This window comes from Bufo bufo, chromosome 1, assembly GCF_905171765.1.
Source record: "Bufo bufo chromosome 1, aBufBuf1.1, whole genome shotgun sequence".
NCBI classification, from domain to species: Eukaryota; Metazoa; Chordata; class Amphibia; order Anura; family Bufonidae; genus Bufo; species Bufo bufo.
The window spans coordinates 758,015,692-758,039,120 of NC_053389.1; the positions used below are offsets into that span (position 1 = coordinate 758,015,692).

At 46.5% G+C, this 23,429-nt stretch overlaps 1 protein-coding gene and 1 long non-coding RNA gene across 2 annotated transcripts in view; both read right to left on the minus strand.

Annotated features, from left to right (window-relative positions):
- POLD2 (DNA polymerase delta 2, accessory subunit) overlaps positions 1-20,216 on the minus strand; it is a 29,567-nt gene extending 9,351 nt beyond the window's left edge. Inside the window, exons 1-9 of the mRNA XM_040414567.1 lie at positions 20,112-20,216; positions 17,979-18,207; positions 13,371-13,492; positions 8,865-8,988; positions 7,811-7,925; positions 5,478-5,676; positions 1,751-1,831; positions 1,327-1,484; positions 1,126-1,253 (exon numbers count right to left, since the gene is read on the minus strand). Of these exons, the coding sequence (XP_040270501.1) occupies positions 1,126-1,253; positions 1,327-1,484; positions 1,751-1,831; positions 5,478-5,676; positions 7,811-7,925; positions 8,865-8,988; positions 13,371-13,492; positions 17,979-18,198 (1,147 nt within the window). The 5' untranslated portion in view covers positions 18,199-18,207; positions 20,112-20,216. The remainder of the gene's footprint in view (positions 1-1,125; positions 1,254-1,326; positions 1,485-1,750; positions 1,832-5,477; positions 5,677-7,810; positions 7,926-8,864; positions 8,989-13,370; positions 13,493-17,978; positions 18,208-20,111) is intronic.
- On the minus strand, positions 6,235-6,580 carry LOC120986176. The gene is made up of 2 exons (XR_005775647.1): positions 6,359-6,580; positions 6,235-6,322 (listed from the first exon to the last, which is right to left on the minus strand). It is a non-coding gene; the product is annotated as an uncharacterized LOC120986176 (long non-coding RNA).
- Positions 20,217-23,429: the final 3,213 nt, after the last annotated feature.

Consider the following 23,429-nt stretch of genomic DNA (forward strand, 5'->3'; position numbering starts at 1 on the left):
CACCACAGATTTTTATTTTTTTGGGGGGTGGGGGTACTGTGAGCACCACAGATTTTTTTTTTTTAGGGAGTATTCGTTTATTATTTATTTTAAAGTTATTTATTTGGTTTACAAATATTTTGTATTTATGCTAAAGTTCTGTGGTTATGAATGAATACTTGTGTATTTGAATTAACATTTGGTGTATTGGTGTCTGTGTGTGTTTTCGGTGGGTCATCATAACAGTAGCAAAATTAGTTATGACGTAGCAAGGAAAAAAATGTAATGGTTGGGGGTCACCACAACATGAGGAACTGTATTAAGGGGTCACGGCTTTAGAAAGGTTGAGAACCACTGCTTTAAAGGGAGTCTGTCACCTCCATATGGCCATATACAGTGCTTACATGGCTCTGTAGCACACCTATACAGGATTGTAATGGTACCTTTGTCTTTGGACTTGCACCAGCAGCAAAAAGGCTGCTCTGCCTTCTGTTTACTTTACTCCCCCCCAGCCTCTTCCTCTGCCCGCCCTCCAAGTCTCTTGCCTCATCGATAGGTCCGGACTTGGAGGACGGGCAAAGGCAGAGGCTGGGGAGGAGTAAAGTGAAAAGAAGGCAGAGCAGCCTGGGCACCTACACACTGAACGCCGCCCCTGGGCACTTGCGAGTGCTCATTTGCATATGAATTACACTTTGTTTTTGCTGCTGGTGCAAGTCCAAAGACAAAAGGTACCGTTACAATCCTGTATAGGTGTGCTACAGAGCCATGTAAGCACTGTATATGGCCATATGGAGGTGACAGACTCCCTTTAATAGTAATGTGCAAAAGAGAATAAAATCTGGGATGTGTGCATTTCAGGAACAACGCTAGAGCAAATAAACGTGTTCATGGTCCGGGAGTTATGGAAGCAGGATAGATTGCATAGCTCTCATTCACTACAGATTGCCCACTCGGCTGTTTCCGTAAACCCGACCACCCTAGGGCTTATTCCATCTCACTGTGATAACAGAGAGATGGAACAACCCCTTTAATGGTAGCAAAATCTAAGGACTGCATGTGGCACACATCAATGATGGGATGTCACAGAATCCATGTTGCACAGCACACTGTTATCCTTATGTATACTTTACATAGATTCCTCCTTACCGAGCGTATCCGGAGCAGTAGGACACATGTGTCCAACCTGCAGGGTCCATTCTAGGATCTCCAGATAGTCCTGCATGCTGGAGTACTTGTATATATCAGTGACGTTTTGACCAGCTGAGCCCAGAAACCTGTGGAATTATTAGATTGTGAGGACGGGCTATAGCGGTCAATTAATGCATACTGTATAGGTAAACTGAGTACCTGACGCCATCGATATCTGCTTCATAGGGGTTTGTTACCAGCTGAAGGGTGGAGAATGGCGCGGACTGAGGGAACATGCAGCGGTGCAGGGGCTGCTGAGGAAGGATGTAGTTTGTAGGATCAAAGGCGCCGGGCATGACATCCACAAAGACAGAGGTCTGGAGATATAGAAGAGACTCAATATACGCCTCTAGGAGCAACGGCGGCATTGCCGTTCCATCTAGAGGCTCTGCTCTCTGCAACTGCCGCACCCGCTGCACTTTAATTGATAAGGCCAGGAAGTGAAAACATCATCATCCATGGCCCTATCAATCAAAGTGCAGGGGGCGTGACAGTTACAGAGAAAGCGGAGACTCTAGGTGTAATGGTAACGCCCCCGTTGCTCTTAGAAGCTCATTTGCAAAACGTGTGCAGAAACACTTACACTGAGCTGGAGAAGGATTTCGTCAAGCATCTTCACAGCCTCTACACTCGCTGCCTGAGTCTTCTTACTCAGATATTTTGCCTGAAGGGTGCAGAAGATTACAGGTTTAGATAATGTATTCTCCTCCTGAGGATGGACTGAATCAGAACCTCTGCTGCCCCATTTCTTGCTAAGTTATACTTTGCAGAAAGCTTCTTAAAAGGAGCTAGCCCAAGAAAAGTATTACTATGCAATGAGCAGTACAATTGCAATATACAGTACATGCAATAAAAAGTGTAAAATTATTTTTTTTTTAGGTACATTTTTCTCTCTGGTTGCGCCCCCCGCTGTCCACCTTCTGCATTCAGATGAGGACTAGCATGGCCAATAGCGTCCCTGCTGCTATCAAGTGCCGACCGCCAGCCTAATAATCTCAGAGAGAAGCGGGTCAGACACCTTTCATTCGTTCACTTCTAAATTTATAGAAATACATCGCTATATCTCAACCTAGACAGTGGAGAAGGAAATAGTTGGGGCATAACATACTCTGCGTATCTCTGGGGCCATATGTGAGGGACTACTTTGTAAGCGGGGGAGGAAGTGGTTAACAAGATCTAACTGCAATGCATCCTGGGAGATACAAGTCCTTTACTGTCTCATGTGAGCTGTCCTCCAGGTATAACCCCATTAATGAACAATAGTAATATGGTCTCTACGTTGTACATAAGTGCTGTAATTTTTATACGCCCCATCATTCCAGGTGACATTAATGCATAACTTTCAGTAAAAAAAAATTGATTTTTGTACTAAAAATTATTTTTGAATGCTTTGGGGGACATAGCACAGCATGTTAATGTCCAGCTGCCACTAGGAGATGACACTAGAAAAAGAAGAGTGTTGGCACCGCCCAGGTGGGCTATACCCTCTACACGGACAATAGGCTAACCGGTTGGTAACAAGAGCAGTAGGAGAGAGGTGAACAAGAAGCAACAAACTAAGAACCAACATGTCCTGAACCCGGAATAGAACCAACAGCCCAGAAACCAGAAGAAAGAAGGGCGAGATCCGTGTCCCCCAGTGCATTCAACGAGAAAGGGATTTTACCGAAGTACCAAAATCCAATTTTCTCGTTAATGACATAGGTGGACACAGCACCGTGGGAGTCCTAAAGGAATCCCTGAAGGTGGGAAACATGAAAAATCGAGCACATTGCCGCTTGGAGAACCTTGAGACCCAAAATGGCATGGCAGAGGACAAGCAATTAACCTGGTAAAATTTGGAAAGAGTATGGACAGATGCCCAGATGGCAGCCTTGCAGACCTTGAAAGCAAAAGCCTGATGCCAAACTGCCCAGGAGGCTCCGACCGCACAAGTAGAATGAGCGATCCCCTTTGCTAGGTCAGATTCCTTAATGACCAACCGAATGCTATGGGAGATGGACGGCTTGGAGGCCCTTGCATGGACCCTAGGTAATTACAAAAAGGGAGTCCATGCAATGGAAGGGCTCCAGCAGCGACAGATAGGTTTTGAATTGCCTGGACAACATCAAGGTGGTGAAGCAACCGTTCTCAGGGATCAGAAAGATTGGGACGATTTCTTCATTAAAGTGAAAGGAGGAAACAAAAGGAAAGGACAGAGAGCTAACCAGATCAGTCATAGCGGCATGGCTGTGCCATGAATTTCACTTTTACGTGATCTCTAATAAAATCCTTGCGAGGTGAGCTGAATCAGTTTCCTTATTACAGGATGGAGGACTACATTGTCCTGGTCAAGAACCAGAAAAATAGATCTACAGAACATGGTGGCCAGCTCTGAGACCCTGCGAACAGAGACAGTGACAGCCACCAGAAAGCTCACCTTACAAAGCGAGACCTTTCTTAAGGGGTCAAAGGGAGGAGACTGGAGAGCATCAAGGACCAGATTTTAGACTGTATTAGACAGCCCTATTCTGCTGGCGAAGCGTTCCTTCCCAGCAATTGTCTGCTCGCTAGCAGAGGAGACCGCTGCTTTTACATGTATTGATCTCCTCCTCAGTATAGGAAGGGTAGATCGTTATACCACCGCTCTTCTCTATACTGAATCATTGTTTACCGGCAGCAGATTGTGATTAGACGCCAACCTCTGCTGCCTGCAAATGATACATTTTAAACCTGTCAAAAGATTTGGATTGCCCAATGAATAAGCACTGGTTAATCGGCGGCAGTATTACACTGCAAGATTTTCGCTAATGAGCATTACTACAAATGCTCGTTAGTGATCATCTGGCAGGAAATCTGCCCGTCTAATACAGGCTTTAGGTCCCAGGGTTCATCGGAAGGGTGTAAGGGGAAACACAGTGAGCCACACCCTGAAGAAAAGTCTTTACCTGAGGGCGAAATCTATATGGTTTCAGGAAACCCTAGCCTAAGGCGGATATCTGGTCTTTAAGGGATGCCAGACCAAAACCTTTTTTAAGCCCGGAATGGAGAAAGGAAAGAGTCTTAGTGATGGATAAAAAAAAGGGGTGAAGATTCACACCAGGAAAATCAGGTCTGCCAAGAGCGCTAGTTGAGCCTAGCAGACTGAGATTTATGCGCCTTAGGCATGGTCTGAATAACATCAGAAAGACCACGAAATCTTAAAATCACTGCTTCAACATCAACACAGCCAAAGTAAATTGGGGTGGAATAGAGGACCTTGGGAAAGAAAGTCCGTTTGCAAGGGAAGAGGACACAGAGTGTCGGCAAGAAGAAAAAACAGATCCGTACACCATGCCCTGCAAAGTCAGACTGCAGACACCAAGATGGCTGGAACCCCCTGCAGCTTGAGGACATGAGGCAGAAGTGGAATGGGAGGAAAGAGATACCGATGGTGAAAACCCTTGGGGTGGAGCCAATCCAAAGGGAAGAGCTGCGAACTAGGCTAGAAATGAGGGAACCTACCGCAAAGTAAAGGATACACTGGTGGGACATTGGAATGTGGAGATAAGCATTGGAGATGTCGATGGATGATAGAAGTTCCCCCATTTCCAAGGCACTTGTAAAGGATTGGGAGGCAAAAAGACCCCTCCTCCCAGGGGCTGATGGAGAAGCCTGGATCTCGACTAGATGGCCCAGCCATAAAGAGGCGCCACTGATGGCCTAAGGCCGCGAGGCATACCAAAGCTCCGAAGAAAAGAGAAGGCCGAATCGAAAGGCTCCCTGGGAGAGACGATCCCAGGGAAGGAGAAATTTTGACCTGGGGACTAAAGTAGTATAGGGTCGAGGAAAGTGGAGAACCCAAGAAAAAAAAAAAGGGCAGAGATGGGTCTTGAAGAAGGTGAAAGGTCCAGGGGCTAAAAGAGGATGGGTCCAGGAGCAGAGAAGGAAGAGGCAAAGGAAAATACTACCCTGCATCTTCAGGTGCCCCCCTTTTGGTAAACATGCACATAAGTACCGAGGTACGTACCAGCAGGGGGTACTACTAAAGTGGAGACCCACGATGTAGACCCGTCTGCTGCAGGAAACCTGCAGTGTGTTTAAATAAAATAGCAGCAAGACCTGCAGAAAAAACAGCGGGTCTTGTCTGCCTCCTAAGAACACTATCTAAAGCTGATTAACCTAGTGCTTGTGGAGGGGGTATAGCCCACCTGGGTGGACCCAACACGTCTTTTTCTAGTGTCAGCCTCCTAGTGGGCATATATCCACGGTGCTGTCTCCCCCAATATCATTAATGAGAAAGTAATTCCTATAGTCATACTGAAAACCAGCAACATCCTGATATCTGGTACCTTATTGAGAGAGTCCTTGCCCTGAGTGTTCGCACTGAGCAGGTTTCCGGCCAGAATAACACGCGATATCCGAGCCGCACAGCCCTGCTCCTCTTCTGCTCCTGCCTGTCCAGTCACCAAGTCCAGGAGCAGCTGTAACCCCAGCAGGCTGTCCCCGCTGCCGCCTCCGAGGCCCAAACCTGATGTCAGCAGCACATACCTATAATAACCGAACAGGTCAGTAATGAGACATCAGCTGTACAGAAGAGCGTACGGTCGGCAAGTTTCCAAATATAAAGTGAAACACCATGGTTAACGATGCTTTTGTTAGGCGACTCTCCGTGCCATGGATCGTCCTCTCAATACCTGCACTGGGCATAAACACAATACCAGTATTACCCGGAGAGTTCATTTAAAGAAACTTATCATTTAAAAAAAACCTCCTCTGAAATGTCATAAGTGACATGTCAGAATTTTTGATAGTTAGGGGTCCAGGTGTGGAGACCTCCACCGATCACTAAAACTAAGTGGCAAAAGGGCTCAGAGAGGGCTATGCCACTTTTGTTTCTAACTGGCACTGCTCGGAGAGTGGATCAAGCAGTGCGCAGACTCACAGTAAGTCTACGAGTCCGTACAACATGCCTCAGAGAGGGGAATCAATGAAATTAAATGAAGATGTACAGTGCTCAGGAGTATTTCACCCCGTTTTAGCGATAGGTGGGGTTTCAGCAGCCAGATTTCCGCTAAACAAAAACTTCTGACATGTCACTTTTTTTTCTCTTGGAAATGATACGATCGGCGCTCGTTTGCATCGGCCAATTACACAGGCTGGTACAAAGTGAATGTGGGAGGAATGATCGCTACAACTGATCCTTCCTTCTTCTAATGATTATCAGCAGTACATCCCTGATTACACACAGACATGTCCTGACGATTATCGTACATCCCTCATCCTGATGAAAGATGCCTGTTTATCACCTAATCAGCAGCACGATTATATGGGTCATCTATTGGGAGCAAGCATTTCTACACTTGTTCCCAATAATTGGCCCCAATATCATTCAGTGTAATAGGGGCCTGAATGGTGACATTACCTTCTACCCTGCCTTCCAATCATAGATGAGCGCTTTATTACCGCCTCCTGCCCCCAATTATAGGGGCCCTGCCATAACCAGTAAGCGCTTTCCTTCACTGCAGAGGACGGCGCTCACTGGTTATTACCGCCTCCAGCCCCATGTTATATCTGTGTGACCGGGGCCACGCAATAACCCGTAAGCACTTTCCCTTACTAGTGGGGAAAGAACTAGGTTGTGCACCCCTGGTCCTACAGGTGTCTTGCTTTTTCCGACTTCTGCGGGGCTAGAGCCATATTGTAAGAGAATCTTCTATGCTTCCTAAGAAGCAAACAACCTAAAGCTCATTTTTCTTTCACGTCTGCTCTTTTTCGGGATCAGGGACAGAGCTCAGGTACTTTCTACAAGACTTCAGCTCCAGCAGAAGAGACAGTGCTGTAGGATATCACAGTGCCAACGCCCCTACTAGATACTAGGAGAGCACAATCCTGTATGATTATTGAGCACCCTCCTGTAATATAACTGTAGGTACCCTTTAAAAAGCTTTGCAACATGACTACGGACATCAACAAAACCTATAGATGCCACTTGGAGGAGAGCTCATCTTCACCCACTTTGTCTGTGGACTGCCTACAGCAGAGAACTCTACCACTTTACAGTCAGTGAAGATACGAGGGTAAACGTGGCTGACAGATGTCTACAGCCAGAAGCAATGTTTCCCCTACTACTGTGGCTTCCAGACATACCCGGCCTCCCGTGATCTCTTGAATGCGTTATTACACTAAATCAGAGAGCAGCGGGCATGTGCGTTCCATTACATGGCTGCTTATTGGAAAATCCCTCATGAGAAAGCTTTTCTTTGTACTTTCCCAAAACTGTAGTCTTACGATTAGAAGTTCACTGACCCACAAAAACAGGCACGAAGCCAAACCCTTCAAGACACATCAGTCTCGTGTTGCTCCTCGTCCTACGTTTTATGTATTTTTGTAGACTACTCGGTTTTCTTCCTACCTTGCATAATCCACCAATAAAGACCTATGGGAGCAGCCAGAGTAAATGGCTCAGTGTGTATCTACAGCACATTCCACCTACCCGAGTTTGGCAGCAGAATAATTGTGGTTTTGCATGGTCTGCTTTTAAGAGAAAAAAATATATACCGGTAAACTTTTAATGAAAAACAATAAAATAAAAATCACTGTCAGCAAAAGGCCCAGGGAGGCGGAGGAACAGACCCCTAGATGCTACCTAGATGAAGATGTGGAAGTGGAGAGGGTGACCCACCTATCTTCCTCCAAATCTGGAGGAGGACTTTGTGAGGGAAGGGAAGCCAAGCAGAAATCTTCTACCATGAACTTTCCTGCATCGCCTTCTTCGCCAAGGACTGCTATCACAGCACCTAGGAGAGCACAAGGAATATAGGGGTTATGAAGACGGAGAGGGGGGGGGGCTGCAGCATCTCTCCAACAGACTGGAGTGTGAGACTGCATGCTGTCAGAGGCGCGGGAGACAAAACTGAAAGAAGTTAGATACAAATTCCACTGTCAGGGGGTTTACGGTTCCCCTTTAGATGCTGACAAATTGACCATGAGAGATATGATGATAGATTGTGCAGCTGAACCACTATTAGGCTCCATTCACACGACGTCCATAATGATGGGTCCGCATCTGTTCCGCAAATTGCGGAATGGGTGCGGACCCGTTTATTCTCTATGGGGCAGGAATGCAATTGCGGACAAGAATAGGCATCTCTATGGGGGTGCCGGCTGGGTGTATTGCGGATCCGCAATGCACTATGGACGTGTGAATGAACACTTAAAGGGGTTGTCTCCTAAAGACACCACCGTCCATATGTCAAATGGATGGGTTGTCTCCCACTTAGGATTCCTAGTTAGGACGTGTGCCGTCCTTGTACTACGACGCCGGTCAGTCATCTCAGTAGTTGCCATATAATACTATGCTTCTACTGCAACAGCAGTCACTCTATGTAGTGGTACACTTCCCCAAGTGCAAACACTGAAGACATGGGTTATTTGGATTGCATTACTGCTGTACTTACTATACATGACAATTAGAAGTGTTCTCTGCACATTTTTGTGTAGAGAACGCAGGGACCCTAGAAGACCAGCTAACCGCCCCGTAGGTTGCATTGTGAAAGGGACTGTCTCTGATGAGACAAACTGTTCAAGTCCTGTCAAGCTGGGTGGAATGACCGCTGTGGCACATGACAGCTACACGTGGCCTAACCGCTGCCATTGAGTTCTAGCACTGAGGGATGGTCATCTAGCATGGCTGATGGTATCACGCAGCACCGACATACCTCTGTAAAGACACTCACCAGTCACAAACATCCGCACATCAACGGCGCCCTCCAACCTGATCCTCTGTAGCTCGTCTTCCAGTATCAGGATATCCGAATCACTGATATATTTCTGCCTTGCAGGCTGAGGCAGGAGATTGTGCTGAGGGAAGGGAGAGAATGACGGAGATATCACACCGCGAAGTACTATCTGTATACAAAGCCCTGCACTACACCCTGTACATGTCAATTACAGATTGCAGTGTTTACAGGATATATATATATTTTTTTTACTGCAAGTGCCTTAAAGTATGAACCAGTTTATACAATGCCAAGGCATCGGTCATGGTTTCACTGTTCGTTAGGAAGGATTGACCCTGTTACGATAACCATCTGCCCTAAGCATGTCAGAGAGCAACTATATTCATAGTATACCAAACACAGCGCCGGACATTGCATAGTGGCTGTACTTGGTATTGCAGCTCATGGGATGAAATGAAGGGATGTCTAGGCTGAAGAAAAGGCTGCAGCGCTCGGCCGAGCAGCTCCTTCCAACAGGGGGAACAGAGAGTTGGGCCCTCGCCAATCAGAAAGTGATTACCTACCCGGAGCATAGGTCATGAATACTTAAAATACACCTGTACTTAAAAAAAAACAACTTTTGATACATCACCGCAACCTAGACACACAAGGGTTCGATTGGTGGGGGTCCAGGTGCCGAGACCCCCAGTGATGGCTAACAGGAGGAGAGCGCTGTCTCTCCTTGCCGCAGGAGACTCATAGACTTTCTATTGAGTCAGTTTCCTGCAGCGAGGACAGAACCTGGATACCCACCGATCAGGACCTTTCAGACGTCACCACAACATATTATTATTATTATTTTTTACAAGTACAGGTCACTTTAAGTTCAAGAAAAATCCTTTAACACAACTAAGGCAACTTTCACACTCGCGTTTGGTGCGGATCCGTCGTGGATCTGCAGAAACGGATCCGTTCAGATAATACGAACGTCTGCATCCGTTCAGAACGGATCCGTTTGTATCATCTTTAACATAGCCAAGACGGATCCCTCTTGAACACCATTTAAAGCCAATGGAGGACGGATCCGTTTTCTATTGTGCCAGATTTTGTCATAGAAAACGGATCCATCCCCGTTGACTTACATTGTGTGTCAAGACGGATCCGTTTGGCTCAGTTTCTTCAGACGGGACGGAGGCAAACTGATGCACTCTGAGCGGATCCTTTTCCATTCAGAATGCATTAGGGCAGAACTGATCCGTTTTGGACCCATTGTGAGATCCCTGAACGGATCTCACAGACGGAAAGCCAAAACGCCAGTGTGAAAGTAGCCTAAGGTATGGAAGACTAAAGGGGCGCTAGGCAAGGTACGCAGCGCTGATGGCCTCCTCATTTCTGCTCACCTATACCAGCTTTGGACACGTCTCAACAATATACAGTAGGTACAGGTCATACACGGCTAGGGCACATGACATGAAAAGCAATGATGGCCCCCTTTCCTGTGCACCTCCGTTACACAATTTCACTGTAAATGGATGCATGTCCGAGGCACCGGTCCGCCACAATGACGAGTTGGGAATATAAAGAGTGAGGGCTGGTATATACCTCTATATACTGCTGGAGACCATATCAGTGCATGCAGAGCAGCACTTTTAAAACGGAGCCTCGCCCCACTGCCAATTGTTAGTGACGCTCAGGAAGGGATCATATGCTGAACTGGCATTTTTGTGGTTTAGCAACATAATGGGCCCCTTATACGTCTATTTAGCTGTAGGAGAATAAAAAACCATAAGATAAACTGTTGAATAATTTCATTTTGCCGTAGACATCATCAACTGGAAAGGTTTAGGCGTTGACATGTTCTGGCTGGTGAGGCCCCCCCCCCGTTTAAAAAATGTCAGGAGCCCTGGTCTAGAGACCATCAAGTCCTGAAAGGACAGCTTTTGGATTCTTTGGCTGCCACCTTCTGGAGGATTGTAGAAGTACACGAGCACAGGAGCATTCAGGATTTAGTTCATAGACGTATACCAGCATGAAAGTCGCAACGGTTCAGAAATATTCAGAGATGAAAATGAGCTATTACTGAGCTTTATGCTGCTGTTTATGAACGATCCCGCTCTTCTACAGGCCAAAAACTATCATACAACTGCTGAAAAAGATACTGGGGCAGAAATCCCATCTAAAGCCTCATCCACACCTTAGTGTTTGGTCAGTGATTTCCATCAGTGATTGGCCTCATGCACACGACCGTTGTGTGTTTTGCGATCCCCAAATCGCGTATCCACAAAACACGGATGGCGTCCGTGTGCGTTCCGCAATTTGCGGAACGGCACGGACAGCCATTGATACAACTGCCCATTCTGCGGACAATAGGACAGGTTATATTTTTTTTTGCGGACCATGGAACGGAGCGAAGGATGCGGACAGCACACAGAGTGCTGTCCGCATCTTTTGCGGCCCCACTGAAGTGAATGGGTCCGCATCGGAGCTGACAAAACTGCGGCTTGGATGCGGACCAAAACAACGGCTGTGTGCATGAGGCCACTGTCAGCCAAAACCAGGATTGGAGCCTCCACCTACGGTATAAGGAAAGATCCGCACTTGTTTTTTTGGCTCAAAATCACTGATGGAAATCACTGGCTGAACACTGACGTGTGAATGAGGGATGATATTTAGCCAGAGTAAACTTAGATTAGACGGTCCAAAGATCTGCCAGATATGTCAAAATGGTGCACGCTGGATAATAAAACAGGCGCACCTGTAGTCACTTTGGTTTAATTTTACACCAGTGATTGACTGGGCTTATGCTCCAAAATTTTGAGCCACATATACAGCCACGTCCCTTTCCCGTTAATCCACGCCCCATTGCTCAACAAAGTGCAAAAATGGTTTAAAATGTATTATAAATGTGATGCAAAGAATGAACACCCACATTAAAGGGAATCTGTCACCGGATTTACGATGCCCCATCTCAGGACAGAGACCATGAGTAAAATCTTGGGTCACTTGACACGGTTTCCTGAAAACTGTACTGAACTGCTCGGGTGCGAGCCAAGGGACGGAGTCTGCGGAGTGCGGATATTCACGAGATCCCAGCTAGGGGTGAGGAGGGCCAGGAGCTCCTGAATATGACCACTCCCTGGTGCGTGCTCTGTACGGAGCGGACTCCGGCACTCGCACTGGAGTCCTGCAATACAGATTTTAGCTAAATGACTGGGTCACATTAATGGCTGTTTCACACGAGCGGATGCCGCGCGTGTCATCCTCAGCGTGAAAGACAGCCAAGCCCCGCTCCGGACAGCAGAGACACGGAGCAGTAACATGACTGATAATGCTCCGTGCCGCTCTGTGATCTTTTTTACTACAAAATCACAGCGAGATAAAGTGGTCACCGTGGTTTTGTAGTAAAAAGGTCACAGAGAGAGCACACCGCTCAAGCGCGGCTGCTCTCCTTCACTTCAGGGGCCCGATTCTGGAGATAAGAGCAGGTCCCAGAGGTGGGAAATGAACCTGACACAGCGATATGGTATCAGTGTGTGAGATGGGCCAACTCCTTTAACCTTGCATGTTTATGAATACAGACTCAGCTGTCAATCACTGATAGGACCGCCCACATGACTCTGCAGCATAGGAAGAGCAGAGGACCGCCCACATGACTCCGCAGCATAGAAAGAGCAGAGGACCGCCCACATGACTCCGCAGCATAGAAAGAGCAGAGGATCGCCCACATGACTCCGCAGCATAGAAAGAGCAGAGGACCGCCCACATGACTCTGCAGCATAGGAAGAACAGAGGACCGCCCACATGACTCTGCAGCATAAGAAGAGCAGAGGACCGCCCACATGACTCTGCAGCATAGAAAGAGCAGAGGACCGCCCACATGACTCCGCAGCATAGGAAGAGCAGAGGACCGCCCACATGACTCCGCAGCATAGAAAGAGCAGAGGACCGCCCACATGACTCTGCAGCATAGGAAGAACAGAGGACCGCCCACATGACTCTGCAGCATAGGAAGAGCAGAGGACCGCCCACATGACTCTGCAGCATAGAAAGAGCAGAGGACCGCCCACATGACTCTGCAGCATAGAAAGAGCAGAGGACCGCCCACATGACTCCGCAGCATAGAAAGAGCAGAGGACCGCCCACATGACTCTGCAGCATAGGAAGAGCAGACATTTAAATAAAGTACAAGTTTTACTGAATGTTTTTGCATAAAAGTATATCTGTATCTGCTCAGCTCCTCCTGCTCTATAACATGCTGGCTGCATGTTCATGGTGACAGGTCCCCTTTAAGTCAGAATTCTGGAGCATTTAGTGCAGTCAATCTCCCCTAAGGTATGCCATTGGGTTTCCTCTTAGTACTTCAGTTTTCAAAAACACCCCAAAACATCCGGAGAGGTGATCTGACTCCATAGTGAGCCCACGTGGGACTGACGTGCGTGGATTAGTCATCTGAATAGGCTGTTTGACTACTAGAGTTGATCAGCGCTAGACAATAGAAAGAAAAGAGCGGTCAGGGGAATGTACCTCCTCACTGATCTCCCGCAAGATGGACGGCTGCAGCTCCATGGACTTGAACAAGGTTCCTACCACACAGCACCTCTCCGCCGCCTGGAGTTCACACAATTTCCGCACGGCTATATCATCACCTGTAAGGAAAAGATCCAGTATAAGGGCTCATGCACACAAACTTATTTTCTTTCTGTGTTTTTTTTTGCGGACCGTATGCGGAACCATTCACTTCAATGGGTCTGCAAAAAAATAAAAAATAATACGGAAGATACTCCGTGTGCATTCCGTTTCCGTATGTCCGTTCCGCAAAAGAATACAACATGTCCTATTATTGTCCGTATTACGAACAAGGATAGGACTGTCTATGAAGGGCCAGCTGTTACGTCCAGCAAAATACGGAATGCACTCGGATGTCATCCGTATTTTTTGCCGATATGTTTTTTGCATGAGCCCTAAGGCAGAGTTCTAAGAGTCGCCATCCATCAATGGTCCAGACATGGCGCTCCCCGTATACGCACTCCTAACTACCAACATTCAAGCAGTGGCGGGTTTAGCTTATTTTGTGAGCGGGTTGGGGTCCAAATGTGGATTCAAAACACCTTCAGTGGCAATAGCTTTATCCTGCCTTGAGACTAAAGGTTGTCCCTAAAATCTGTGCGACTCCCCCACACACATGCAATCCACAAAGGACAGATTGCGCCATCTCTTCAGACCAGTTGGGGGCGCTGTATTCTGTAGGAATTCAGTGCACAGCGTGTATCAGGGTTGTTGTTTTTTTACCCGGTTTGTTTCGTTACCAGGATTGGCATTTTTTTCGATACTAGACTGCACTATTGCACGGCTTAGCATCGGTCTCTATCAGAGAACATGGCGCACACGAAGTTCTCAGCGGCGACCCTCCTCACTGGCCCTATGGGGGCGTTGGAGGGCAGAACAGAAGTGCAGGGATATATACACTCACTGTCCACCTCGCAGTGCTGGATACTCATGGGATAAAGGATCTGCGATGACGTCATCACCATGTGAGTAGTGCTGAGCAAACTTGTGTTTTCATTTCGGCGTCCAAAGTTCGGGTTATCGAAGAATCCCGTTATGGACTGTGAATTCCGTTATGGTCCGTGTTAGCGGAATCCATAACGGGATTCTTCGATATCCTGAACCTGAACTTTGGACGCCGAACTTAAAACACAAGTTCGCTCAACACTACATGTGAGCAGTGACAGTCACTTGTTACTGGTCACATGGGGATGACATCATCACAGGCCCTTTATCCTACAACATCCAGGAGGACCTTCTGTTCTTACAGGTATGTGTTTCCTGCTGTATGCCTGTACTGTGAGGCACGTGGTCTTCCATGTGCCTCACATTAACCCCTTAGGGACCGGGCTAATTTTCACCTTCAGGACCAGGCCATTTTTTGCAAATCTGACCAGTGTCACTTTAAGTGGTGATAACGTTAAAACGCTTTGACTTATCCAGGCCATTCTGAGATTGTTTTTTCGTCACATATTGTACTTCATGACACTGGTAAAATGGAGCCAAAAAGATTCATTTTTATTTATAAAAAAATACAAAATGTACCAAAATTTTTTAAAAATTTCCAAGTTTTTAATTTCTCTACTTCTATAATACATAGTAATACCTACAAAAATAGTTATTACTTTACATTCCCCATATGTCTACTTCATGTTTGGATCATTTTGGGAATGACATTTTATTTTTTTGGGGATGTTACAAGGCTTAGAAGTTTAGAAGCAAATCTTGAAATTTTTCTGAAATTTTCAAAAACCCACTTTTTAAGGACCAGTTCAGGTCTGAAGTCACTTTGTGAGGTTTACATAATAGAAATCACCCCTCAAGGTATTCAAAACTGACTTTACAAACTTTGTTAACCCTTTAGGTGGTCCACAAGAATTAATGGAAAATAAAGAAAAAATTTCAAAATTTCACTTTTTTGGCAGATTTTCCATTTTTATAATTTTTTTTCAGTTACAAAGCAAGGTTTAACAGCCAAACCAAACTCAATATTTATGGCTCTGATTCTGTAGTTTACGACCACATATGGGGTGTTTCTGTAAACTGCTGTACGGGCACACGGCAGGGCGCAGAAGGAAAAGAATGCCATGCGGTTTTTGGAAGGCAGATTTTGCTGGAAAATACGGAATGCACTCGGATGTCATCCGTATTTTTGCGGATGTTTTTTTCATGAGCCCTAAGGCAGAGTTCTAAGAGTCGCCTCTGATTCTTATCGAAAACATCTGCATCCATCAATGGTCTAGACATGGCCGACTTCCCCAAACACGTTGGCGCTCCCCATATACGCACTCCTTACTACCAACATTCAAGCTTATTTTGTGAGCGGGTTGGGGTCCAAATGTGGATTCAAAGCATTTTCAGTGGCAATAGTTTTATCCTGCCTTGAGACTAAAGGTTGTGCCTAAAATCTGACTCCCCCACACACATGCAATGCACAAAGGACAGATTGCCCCATCTCTTCAGACCAGTTGGGGGCGCTGTATTCTGTAGGAATTCAGTGCACAGTGTGTATCAGGGTTGCTTTTTTTACCCGTTTATAATTTTTTTCCAGTTACAAAGCAAGGGTTAACAGCCAAACAAAACTCAATATTTATGACTCCGATTCTGTAGTTTACAGAAACACCCCATATGTGGTCGTAAACTACTGTACGGGCACACGGCAGGGCGCAGAAGGAAAGGAATGCCAATACGGTTTTTGGAAGGCAGATTTTGCTGGACTGGTTTTTTGACACCATGTCCCATTTGAAGCCCCCCTGATGCACCCCTAGAGTAGAAACTCCAAAAAAGTGACCACATTTTAGAAACTACGGAATAGGGTGGCAGTTTTGTTGGTACTATTTTAGGGTACATATGATTTTTGGTTGCTCTATATTACACTTTTTGTGATGCAAGGTAACAAGAAATAGCTGTTTTGGCACCGTTTTTATTTTGTATTATTTACAACATTCATCTGACAGGTTAGATCATGTGGTATTTTTATAGAGCAGGTTGTCACGGACGCGGCGATACCTAATATGTATACTATTTTTTTTATTTATGTAAGTCTCCATAGTCTGAGAGCCATAGTTTTTTCAGTTTTTGGGCGATTATCTTGGGTAGGGTATGATTTTTGCGGGATGAGATGACGGTTTAATTGGCACTATTTTGGGGTGCGTATGACCCACACTTTTTGTGATGTAAGGTGACAAAAAAAAATGTTTTGTTTTTACACCTTTTTTTTTTTTTACGGTGTTCATCTGAGGGGTTAGGTCAAGTGATATTTTTATAGAGCAGGTTATTACGGACGTGGCGATACCTAATATGTAAACTTGTTTTAATTTACTTAAATTTTACACAATAACAGCTTTTTTTTAACAAAAAAAATGATGTTTTAGTGTCTCCATATTCTGAGCCATAGTTTTTTTTATTTTTTGGGAGATTGTCTTAGGTAGGAGCTAATTTTTTGCGGGATGAGGTTACATTGGTACTATTTTAGTGGGCATACGCCTTTTTGATGGCTTGCTGTTGTACTTTTAGTGATGTAAGGTGACAAAAAAAATTGTTTATTTAGCACAGTTTCTATTTTTTATGGTGTTCATCTGAGGGGTTAGGTCATGTGATATGTTTACAGAGCCGGTCGATACGGACGCGGCGATACCCAATATGTCTACTTTTACTTTATTTGGGGGAAAAGACGTTTTATTTTTTTACTTGAAACTTACTTTTTGGGGGGGAAAACTTAATTTTTTTGTCCCACTTTGGGACTTCAACTTTTGGTGGTCTGATCCCCTTTACAATGCATTCCAATACTTCTGTATTGGAATGCATTGGCTGTATGAGTAATACTGTGTGTATTACTCATACAACTTCCGGCCTGTGAGATCCAGGGGGCTGGATCTCACAGGCTCTTCACCGGAAGGCAGCGCCGATGCCTAAGGAAGGCATCGTGCTGCCTTCCATGCCATCGGGTCCCCATTACAGCAGCACGGGGATCCGATGGCACCGCCGACAGAACGACCCTTAAACGCCGCAAACCGCAGGTCTGAATTGACGGGACTCCCCCGCGTATTGCCCCAGGGTGCCTGCTGATTGATTCCAGCAGGCACCCAGTTCTGATCAACGCCCGCCGCGCGGCGGTGATCGGAACTATACATGACGTACCAGTACATCATGTGTCCTTAAGTACCAGGACATCATGACGTACCGATACATCATATGTCCCCAAGAGGTTAATAGTAACAGTGACCTCATCATGTACCTCATATAATGGGCAACATAGGGTTAATGATGGTGTCCCCTATACTGTTATTACTGAAGTAACCCTTCCTATCTAGTCTCTACAGCAGAGGCATCGGCTACGGGAACGCAGTGTAGCGCTGACTCCATAGAAAATAATGGGCTCGCAGTGCAAGTTGCAGGTGTGCCGCGACAACACAACACTGTGAATCACAAAAAATCCTGCCGTTTAATTTTTTGCAATTCAGAAGTCACAGTTGCAGCACACATGCAACTTGCGCTGCAACCCCATCCATTTCTATGGGATCCCCGCTACACTGCAATGTCCCTATGCCATTTGCTGACGACAGATTTCCCCTTACAGCGGCATACCCCATTTCTTCTTTGCACGCTCTACAAGGATTGGCCTCATCTGCAGAAGTCGGGTGGCATAGATGTGGGCATACTGGCGGGTGAAGGTGCGTTCTCCCAGTCGAAAGCTCTCTGAGCGATTTGTGTACTGGGCACTGGACACTCTGGTACAAGTGGCAGGGGCTTCAGATGGAGGCGACAGGAGTCCAGGCCCCTGTCCGACCGCTAGATCTGTGAACATGATGGCAACCTGTGAAATAAAGTAAAAAATATCTTTAATGTGACATATTACGGGAATGTCCGTCTCACTGATAAATACGATTATGCTTGGAGCTGAATGGTGAATTCTACGGACAGCGACAAGATGGATGGTTAGACATGGCAATCGGTCCCTATAACAGCGCTAGCATACACAAGAAGTGTATTCCAGTCTATCTGGTCTCCAGCAGTACAATCGGCCTCCTCCCCCACCTCTACCGATAGCGGGAAGACCCAACTGATAACATCCAGACTCTGCACAGTACCGCCAAAGTGAAAAAGTCGGTCTACTATATGTGCTCCAGCGCAGCATTTTTCAGTCTCCCTAAGGCTACTTTCACACTAGTGTTAATATTTTGTCGGATCTCAATTCCCGGAAAAAAACGCTTCCGTTTTGTCCCCATTCCCTCTCAATGGGGACAAAACGTAACTGAACAGAACGGAGTTCTCCAAAATGTATTCCATTCTGTTCTCACACCGGAGAGCAAACCGCAGCATGCTGCGGTTTGCTTTCCGTCTAGGATGCGGAGCAAAACGGATCCGTCATGACCCACAATGCAAGTCAATGGTGACGGATCCGTTTCCTCTGACACAATCGAAAACGGATTCGTCCCCCATTAAATTTCAATCGAGTTCATGATAGATCTGTCTTGGCTATGTTACAGATAATACAACCGGATCCGTTCATAACGGATGCAGATGGTTGGATTATCAGTAACGGAAGCGTTTTTGCTGAACCCTGCCGGATCCAGTAAAAACGCTAGAGTGAAAGTAGCCTGAGGCTCCATTCACATGACCGTATGAACGAGTCCGCATCCATTCTGCAACTTTTTGGAACGGGTGGGGAGACCCATTCATCTAAATGGGGCTGCAAAAGAGGCGGACAGCACACCGCGTGCTGTGCGCATCCGTAGTTCCGTTCTGAGGCCCCACTAAAAATATAGAGCATCTCCAGTTCTTGTAAGCAATCGCGGACAAGAATAGGCGTTTTCTATATAGCACCAGCTAAATGCGGAACGCACATGGCCGGTATCCGTGTTTTGCTGACCACAAAACACGTCAGGATCACGTGAATGTACCCTTGGAGCCCATTCACTCGGACCAATAAATGGGAATGAACTTTTGTAGGTATGTATGGCCGATCACCGGCCCCCCTAAATGCCATGATCATACAATAAAATACAGCATGAGAACAGGGCAAAAATGATAAAAAATATAAAAATAAATGTATCTGTCAATCTTTGTTTACAAGCTACCAGTCACATATGGCACGCGACAGCATGGACCATGGACTGACCACAGCAGTCGTCTCCACTGGGAGATGTGGGGCTCCCGATGCATCGGCACCCGCCATGTTGGCAGCTCGCTCACAGAAGCATGGAGCCAGATACCTGGTAGTAAAACGACAGGCGTAATGGCGGAAACCCCCGCAGCCCCCATTATAAGTCTAGTCATGGCTGCCATTATGTACATAGCCTGAAGCCTCTGAGATCAGACTGTTTGGTCTCCACTGATTACTATGTGTGAAAATGGGCGTCCATGCAGCACCCGTGTCACGTAGCGGGCGCAATAATATCCAACGTGCAAAATATGGCTTCAAGAGGCGGAAATAATACAATCTGCAGTAAAGGGGTGCCATATACATCGCAGCTAGTGTAGTAGTCACCAACCAGGGCATGCTGGGAGTTGTAGTTTCTCAGCAGCTTCAGAACCCAGGTTAGAGATCACTGCATATAATGGATATTATGATTGTGTGACATGTGCTTCTCTGACACTACAAGCCCCAGCATGCCATGCGGAGTACTACAATGCACGCTGGAGCCTCTGCTTCCGCAATATGTATACGAGGGGGGGTCGTACCTCCCGCAGCTAAAGCGATCACCCCAAAATCCTCACCCTCCGGCAGCTCCCGCCACTGCAGACCCCCTTTCGGTTGTCCCACCGCGTGCTGCCGCCGTCGTGACGTAATCACCAGGCGACGGCCGCTGAGGTCGGCCATGTTGGGAAGGTCGTAAATATCGACTGAGCAGATTTGAAAAGGCGGAAAATGATATGCTTTGCTGCCCCTTGTGGTGAAGCGATGTACTGCATGTGATGTGTGGAGCATTGTCAACAGTTGGAACATAATAAACTTGGGGTGTCAGACAGTGTACCCCCTAAAAAGGCGAAGCATGCATGGACTGTATGAAGACTGCTTTCTTTTCCAAGGCTAGACAACAACCTCTTCATGTACGGTAAATAGTGGAGTTGTATCATTAGATGCAGCTCCAGCATCCAAAGTGTATTGGGGGCATGGGGCACCGTACAGCGGGGATGGGGGGTGATGCATAAAATGGCAGGAGTACTGTACAAGAGGGGCGCGGTGATATGTAAAATGGATGGGGCTAGGGTTCTCACCTTTCCCAACAAAAATACCGGTGTGGGGCGTAACCAGGGCTGGGACAAGGTCCACCACCAGAGCTGCCCAAGTGCGCCCCCGCCCCCCCCCCGCCATTTAGATATGTATGTTTGTTATTAATCATCATCCAGATCCCCCTCCCCTAAACAGTGCCATCCACAGATCCCCCTCCCCTAAACGGTGCCATCCACAAATCCCCCTCCCCTAAACAGTGCCATCCACAGATCCCCCTCCCCTAAACAGTGCCATCCACAGATCTCCCTCCCCTAAACAGTGCCATCCACAGATCCCCCTCCCCGACGCTCACAGGAGTGCATTTATAAACTGTAATCAGTAACTTTAATCATTGCTGATCTCTTAACTTGGATACCTTACTTTGTCTTAGCTCCGGTAACAGCAGTAAGTGCGGGCGGCGCTCACTCACTGACGTCACGAGCCTGCGCCGCCTAGTGGGAGGAGCAGGTGCGTGACGTCAGTGAGTGAGCGCCGCCCCCCGCACTGCCTGCTATTACCGGAGCTAAGACAGAGTAAGATTTCCAAATAATCCAAGTAAAGAGATCAGCAATGAGCAATGATTAAAGTTAAAGTTACTGATTAGTTTATAAATGTACTCCTGTGAGCGGTGTGGCCCTGTATATTCTAACCCCCAGGCAAGTGTCCCTGTCACCATGGGAAAACCTGGGGGTTAGAATATACCATCGGATCTTCTGACTCAGTGGCCTGCCTGCGCCCTGAGGCTGCAGCCTCCCCAGCATCTGTGTCGGCCCGGCCCTGGGCGTAACACAGGGTGTTATATTTAGATTTTTGCTGCTTTTTAAAAATAATTTTTTTGTTATATTTCATATAAATTTTAATATAAAATACAGCAAAAAATGATGCAAAAGCATAATTTGTATACAGATAAATGGTAACAGTGCCAGCCATAGTACCCTGGACCATATAATAGACTCACATTATGTATCAGGGCAGCATAGTGTGTATATGCCCCCATGAGCACCCACAGGGATTGTTACCCAGCTTTCCCAGACTGCAGAATGCCAGATCAGCCTACTTATGAAGTTGTAAATCCCCAGTATGGTAGAATTCCCAACTGGATTTGCTAGCCAGGAGCCTGGAGAAGCTAATTAAATTAAATACCCCTCCTCAGTTCTAAGTAGTCCTATAGCTATTTGCCTTTCAAGGTCCTGGAAAAGCTGGGTTACAATCATGCAGATCTGTATGAGACTGCAGAATACTAAATCTACCAAGATAATTCTTGCACCCCATTCCTAAATAGTGCCATGTGCAACATCCCACTCAGGACACGTGGGAACTGCCAAATTAATGTAACCACGTTGCATGTCATTCTGCATTACATTACCTGTTGTATCCCTGTTCATATAGGCTGGTTAGGTGCATTTTATACATCCCACCACTAGATGGGGATAGCACTTAGTCCATATAAATACTTAGGTCAGGCCTAGTGTGAAAGGAGAGAGAAAAGGAAGGTGAAGTAGAGGAGTAGAGCCAGTTGTTAAGCTGAGACTACACACCACAGAGTAGTGGGTGAAGTCGGATGCAGCAATGAGGTAGAGCCAAGGTATGAGGCGCAGGAGAGCGTTTTCCTCCTGTGATCCTCTTAGTTCCTACATCCTACAACCAGAGGAGGGTGTTTGCGTCCCTGGAAGAAAACCAAGCAGAGAGACATCGGTGATAACAGCCATTACCTAAGGCTTAATGGGCACCTTTGCACATGGTGGAGGACAATCTAGCTACAGGGAGCCTCACCAAATTACACTGGTTTAAAAGGGACCTTGAAGCTAAGTTAAAACCCAGCCAAACCTATTAACAGTGGATCAACAGAATTCCTCTAAAGAACAAAAGACTGTATTCTGTCTGGATGTATATGCCACAACTGGAACCAACTTCAGTAAAAGTTGTAAGTTGTATCCTACCACTGTCTACTTCATTCTTACCACTGGTTGTACCACCATTAACGGTACTGGCGTCACTACAAAATCCACCAAGGGACCCAGCCGCCACAAGCACCCTAAACACCACTGCCATCAAGGGCACCTCAACCTCCATCTAGGCTGGTGCTTCCCTACCACAGAGCGTGCCCCAGAGGATTTCGTGCTGTCTTCCTCATCACTGTACTGCTGGCCCAGGGAGGCTTTCTGCTAACTGTGAGTAAACCGATGAACTGTATTATTATTGGCCCCTCATCGGCCCACCGTGCACCTCACGTGTAGCTCCTGCGGTTCTGGCACGCCACACATGGCTAGGCAGATTTGCCTTTCAGAGTTCTGGGAAAGCTGTGTTACCACCCTGTGGAACTGTAATAGACTGCAGAATACTATATCTACCAAGAGGAATCCCCCTACTTGCTTCTAAATATTGCAATAGGTAGGCAGATATGGCTTTCAGCATCCTGGGAAAGCTGGGTTACCACCATGTGGAACTGTAATAGAAAGCTACTTAATCTACCAAGAGAAATCCCACTCCCCATTCCTAAATAGTGTAAAAGCTAGCAGACTTACCTTTTAGGATCCTAGGAAAGATGGGAATCAACCATCTCTGTACTTTATGTCTTCTATTGAACTCCATTCAGCTAAAGTTCTTATCAGTTATATTCAGGATCATAATCAGGGATGAGCAGGAGCTCCGTACAGTATTAAAATGTATTGGCTCAGATGAGCCGACGTTATTGCTTTGCGAAGTCGCGCGGGACTTCGCAAAGCTATAACTTCGGCTCATCGGAGCCAATACATTCTATTACTGTACAGAGCTCCTATTCACTCATCCCTAATCATAATCCCTGACAAGCAGAGCAGAGA